Source organism: Dermacentor albipictus, chromosome 8 (genome assembly GCF_038994185.2).
Source record: "Dermacentor albipictus isolate Rhodes 1998 colony chromosome 8, USDA_Dalb.pri_finalv2, whole genome shotgun sequence".
NCBI lineage: Eukaryota > Metazoa > Arthropoda > Arachnida > Ixodida > Ixodidae > Dermacentor > Dermacentor albipictus.
This window is the reverse complement of record NC_091828.1, coordinates 46,545,845-46,551,844: the sequence shown is the minus strand read 5'-3', so window position 1 is coordinate 46,551,844 and position 6,000 is coordinate 46,545,845. Positions and strand designations below refer to the sequence as shown.

Here is a 6,000-nt window from a genome sequence, read left to right as displayed (position 1 = left end):
AATTCCTGCGGTAAAAGAACCAGCGGGAAGTCTCCACAGCGCATGTCCGATTGAGGAAGGTGTTAGTGCTTGCGCTCATCGGTGATTAGATTTTTCTGAGAATACGTATCTGCAATGCATTTTTAGTAGAACATACTCTTAAGAACTTACTGGAATCGCCCGCACCGCATTACGGAGCAGCATGTTTGCTCAGTGTTTTAAAAAGCAACTGAGTGCTTCTACTTGCCATATCAGCACATTAAACGTCCGTGCTGGCGCAACCAGAAGCCCTTTGAATCTGTCTGTTCAAGCTTTAGCGGCAATTCTGAAAGCAAAAGTGCCAGTGATAACAGAAGGGGAGTCAGTCATCTGTAATAGCTATCGACCACGTGACCATCATCCGCCACGCACTCGAAAGCAGTTGCCTCGTCTGCAAGCAAGTGACCGCACGTGCTGTTTTGCAGCAGGATATTTGGCAAAAAATGACTTTCTGGAAAACTGTGGCCTACATCTTCGGCATATTCGGCAAAAGTTTTCAAGACGTGCTTCTCATTGTCGGTTGTGTGCTGTCCATAATTGACCTGATAAACCTGCCCACCGATCTGGATGTTGACGTGCCGCTCGTCCTTGACGAGTATGACTACGTGATCGGTAAGTCAAAGTGCGCCGTTCTGTGGCATCGTCCCAGGTAATAATTCGATTCAGATTCCTACAGTGTGCTTCATCCGCTTCCCGTTTTGCTCGTAGCTATGTTATTAACCGTTTGTCTCGACCTTTAAAAATCCTCTAAAACTTCTCGGGTGCTAGAAATTCGAACTTGCGGAACACGGGTTCCTCAAGCGCGCCTTTCCTACGCTTTAGTGGTGCGCCATGTATGCCGGCACGCAGCAAGTGAAAAAATCTTATATATAGCCTAAATTACTTCTCTTTACTCCAACGCTGCCACAATTTTTCCTTTATATATAGCGCCTAATTCATATCGCATATCCTCCCTAAGTTGCGCACGCCTATCCCTAATGAACGTCCAACCAGCCATGGCCTACTGCCATTTCGAGTGAAGGCTGTTTTCTCGTGTCGTTATCTGGTTACGTGTTCGCACCGCCCTCTCTCCCTACGCGCGTGCCACATTGACGTCGGTCGGCCAATACGAAATTCGGGCAGAACCTACGATGGTCGGCGTCAATGCGATGGCAACTTTTACGACCAATGATCAGAATCCTCATTACATAAAATGTTCATAACAAATCCCACAGACGAGGTAAGAAATAATGATTGTCGCATTTAACTTCGACAGGCATCGTGACACGGGTGAATTCATTATTTTTATGCGATGACTTCCATACGCTGCGCCATTAGTCCGCATACACAAAGCTGTTCTCAGTTGGAGCACGTATTGTGTGTGGGCAACCGCGCTTCGATTCCAAAGTGTCGTGAGTTGTTGACTGTTCCTGTACAGTCGTCAACTAAAGTAACGGACACATGTGAGAGCGCGTGCAGGAAACCATGCCAGCGCCACCTAACGTTCTGTCACTCAAGTTCGTGTTACGTGAATACCGGTGCCGTACGCATGGGCGTTCTTATATCATTAGTCGGCATGCTGTTCACACATGGTGCTCTGCGCTGCAACTGACGTCATGTGTGATTAATTGGCGGCGCTGCCATGTTATTCGGCGCGCACTCGCAGAGGTTCACTCGCTTTTCCTCACGACTGTATAAGCAGGATCACTACTTTCACAACCCTACAGCCTCCAGGTGGAGGCTTGAACGAAATGGAAAGAGCTTCACATGAGCGTGACTTATGTACAGGTTAGATATCGTCGTCACAGCAGGTGCACCATAGCTGTTGGTTTTGTGAAACCGACATTCATGAGGTCTCGAACGCCGCTTGAAGATATACTCTGCGAGCTCATGATGGGGTCTAGAAGATGTGCGAACCTGCACTGATCCCTTGGTTTATGAAAGCTTCTTTACGCGAGTCCTAAAGCTTTGAGCAAAAGGTGTCGAACAGCTACTGTCAGAGGTCAATGGGGCGTTGCTTTCTAACTGTGACATCAACATGAACCGCGATATGAACAATCTGCCGTTGAAGTAAGAACAGTGCACAAAATATCGACACCAGCGCTCGCGCTCACGGGTCTGTCTAGAAGATAACTTTGCAAACACTTGCACGACCATGCCATATCGTATCAAAAGCTGTTGTACGATTTCACTTTTGGTAGCTGATTGCGCAGCCAACCATGTAATAATTGAGCGCGTAAAGTATCACGGAAAAATATGTATTGGAAATATTGTCACGAACTAGCGACGGTGAAAAATGATGCAGAGTCAAAACTGTGAATTGAAAACGTGACTTTTTATTCGGTGAACTTGTGCCCAGCAAAACGAACACTCATTCGCAACGATAGCGGCGAGCAATGTCGACAACCGTCGAAAATCTAACCAGTGGCTCAAGCGCGTCGGCTTTCATATACCAGTCGTCGAAAGTTCCAGTGTATTCGCTGGTGCCCGTGCGCCTTCCAGAAACTGCCGCACAATTCGTGTCGCGTATGCAATCAGATTATACAAGGTTCGGCGGCAACAGACAACCGACAGAACCATCGATAACCTTTGCGAAACTTCCGATGCGTGCACGCGCGTCCTGCGCCGAGCGACAACGTTTAGCATTCGTTAGCCGGTAAAATACGGCCACGGGATAAAAATAAAGTATCCGTGTCAATATAATTATGCTTGTTGGTGCGTGAAAGAAACGTGAAAAAGTGGATTCTGAGAAAAACAGCGGAAATAATTTAAACACCTGTAACACTCAGAAGAAAACATCCGAATAGCTAAAACTTATGTAATTCGTAGCTTGTCTCCTATCGATTTTTTATTCGCTCAAATCTTCCCATGGAGCACCTGATCTTTTATTCTATGTAGTTTTGAAGCATCATCGGGAGGCCCTCACAGTGAATGTACTGCTTGAAAATTTTTCACTATGCAAAGGCGATGCTTTATTGTAACTGGCTTCAACATGTCAAGTCTGTCGTTCTAAACATCAATGAAATGACATACCGTCAGATAATAGAAGCTTGAGAATCGGATGGTTTTAATAGGCGTCTTTCGTTGCCCTTTGCCAAGTAGTACTATTGAAGCACTTATTAGAATGTATGGGGACAGCTCATTTGCATGATATATGAAATATATATATAAAAAGGTTATTTTCACAATTTATACACTTCAAGTCACTTCAAAGAAAATACAAGTTTATTGTTTTCAGCCTGCTATAATGCTTTGACTGGGAAATGCATTCAGTTTGTTCTGTGAGGCACCTGATAATTACTGTGGCATATTATTGCACAACACTGCCTACAGTAGCTAACCGTAAATAAACCTCAGAAGAAATTAATAGCGGAATGCATATGACAGGTACATAGCATTTTGTGGAACTTTCTTAATTCATGACTTTTTTTAATTGCAGAAAATCTATTGCACTGACATGATACACTAACACATACTTAAAAAGAAGATTTTATACTACAATAATAATCAACAAATCAAATGTTTAATATAGTGACCAGAAACAGCTAGAAAGCCTTCGTAATGGTGTACGTAAAACGCAATATGTGAGACAGAATGTACAGAAAACATTATAGTTGTAGAAAAAACAATGCGAGACCGCGAAACAAACAAGGAAAAAGAACGAAGAAGGATAAAAGGAAGTTAATCATACATAATTACTTACAGATGCACAAAACACAGGAAATGAGCTCTGAAGTATTTCAATAAAGGCACAATTCCTATTACATGTTTTGTGAAGTCGAGTCATATATGTCTTTAATGCAACAAAGCCAGGCAAAGATTGTGGAATGCTGTCTGGTATACTGTTGCAGCACGAACAATAGCGTATGATCAGGAAGCTTAGGGGAATGTATAATGCCATGAACCACCTTACACAGGAACAAAAGGTTTGATTAATTAGGTCTTGAGTCTAGAGGTGCCAGTTGACGTCTATTTGAGAAGGCTGAACCATGGTCACCAGAATGGCAAAAGTAGTGCTTGAAGATTGATTCAGAAGAAATTGATTCTGGTCGCGCTAAATGAGGTCGGAATTAGATTTGCGCGTTGCAGCCCCATCTACTGAGGCATACTCTAGCAGTGGAAGGCACACAGCGGAATACAATTTCAGAAACAGAAGACGTGAGTATAAATCATGCAATATACGAAATACAATTTCAAAAGCGTGAAGGGCACGGTGTGTGAGTATCTCTGTGAAGAGAAGCTTAGCGTTTTGTCGAAGTACAGACGAAGATTTTTCATTTCATCGAGCCTGGGCAGTAAAGCATCCCGAAAGGTGTATGCAAATTTCACATGGTGTGTTTTCCGCATGTAGCCTAATGCCATAGTTTTGGAAACATTTAAGAGTACCTGATTGTTTCTGCACCAGTTTGAGAGCTATAAATGCATTTTGGAAGTTGATACAGTGGTGAACACCGTTGACAATGTCAAATAGTTTTAAGTCGTCGGTACACAAGGCCATGCTGTTCATTTATTGAAGTGTTCTTAGCAATAACAGAAAGCAACGAATGTAATACAGATTCAAATGCTTTTGACGCACTGCAGAGCATAGATATAGGCCGTGTGTTAGTAACTGCATGTCTAGCACCTGATTTGTGCATGGGCTATGTCCATGCTACCTTCCGAGTGTTAGAAAACTTACCAGATTTTCAGGTACTAGAAAGCGTATCACACTTTATGCTTGTGAGAATGGGGAACCAGTATGCTTCCATACGCCTTAAGCACTTCGGAAGGAATAGCATCAGCACCACAAGAAAGGGAAGGTTTGAGGCACTTCATACATTTTAAAACAAGTTCTTCATTGACTAATAGCGTAGACACCATGCCAGACTAGGAAGGAAGGTTATATGAAACATCTTTTACACCATGTACAGAACATATATGAGCTGCAAAGCCAACAGCAGAGTTCAAGACATCAGCATTTTCATCAAGAAGGCATACATCATCGGCGCTCTCTTTAGATGAGTGACAGCACTCGAAGCTCCAGAAATATTTTGAATTACGTGTCACACCGGCTTCAACACATTCAATGTGGTCGTAGTGATGATTTTAATAATAATAATAATAATAACGTTAGTGGTAACATGACGCTCTAGACAGCTTGCAAGACTAGAAACGAAGGTTGATGCCTGTTGGCTAGAGTGTGTGAAAGCCGGCCATTTAGATCAGGAATTTGCAGGATGCAGAAGACACCTGCCCCCTTCACGTGTGCACACACACACACACCCACACGCAAACGCGCGCGCGCGCACACACACACACGCACACGCACACACACACAGACACACAAACGCGCGCGCGCGCGCACGCACGCACACACACACACTTGCTCAACAGAACTCCAGAGCAGGGGACACAGTCAACGGGTGCGCAACGTTCATGAGTGCCAATTCAGTCCGATCGCAAGGAAGGGCAGTCCGAATGGCCAGGGGGGAGGGGGGTAAGAGAAAGCTCTGTATGCTTGGTATAAGTGTGTACTTGCGGCGTCGGGCCGTACAGGCATGATGGAGCTCAGGCTGTGCTGATCGAATGTTCAGGCGGACTAAAAAGTATGAGCGCTGTCCAGAGAGCCGTCAAGCACCTTGCAGAATAGACAGACTAGGGCAATGTTGCGCTGGTATTCCAGGGTGTGCCACTTGATAGCTTTGAGGCAATCCTCGTAGGCTGGCATGAGCTTGTGACGACCGAAAAGACGGGAGTAGAGGGTGCGTGTCACCCAGCGCTGAACAAATTCAGGTTTGTCATCGACGTGACTTTGGTACGGGGATTATACTGATGAGCAGTACTAAAGCAGTTGCAGAATGATAGACGTTTAAAGTGCTCGGAAACCCTTAGGTCCACAGGGAAGGGAGACACGGGACACAATCCCACCAATGTGATGGTCCTTAGATACAGTGCTGGTGACACATATAGAGAAGTCGAGAGAAAGGCTTAATGTTACACCCAGAATGCGAAGGGCGCAAACTG

At 44.5% G+C, this 6,000-nt stretch overlaps 1 protein-coding gene across 1 annotated transcript in view; it reads left to right on the top strand.

Annotated features, from left to right (window-relative positions):
* Positions 1 to 240: 240 nt before the first annotated feature.
* The window catches only part of LOC135909726 (alcohol dehydrogenase [acceptor]-like), a 72,789-nt gene continuing 67,029 nt past the window's right edge, over positions 241 to 6,000 (top strand). Inside the window, exon 1 of the mRNA XM_065441787.1 lies at positions 241 to 630. Within this exon, the coding sequence (XP_065297859.1) occupies positions 462 to 630 (169 nt within the window). The 5' untranslated portion in view covers positions 241 to 461. The remainder of the gene's footprint in view (positions 631 to 6,000) is intronic.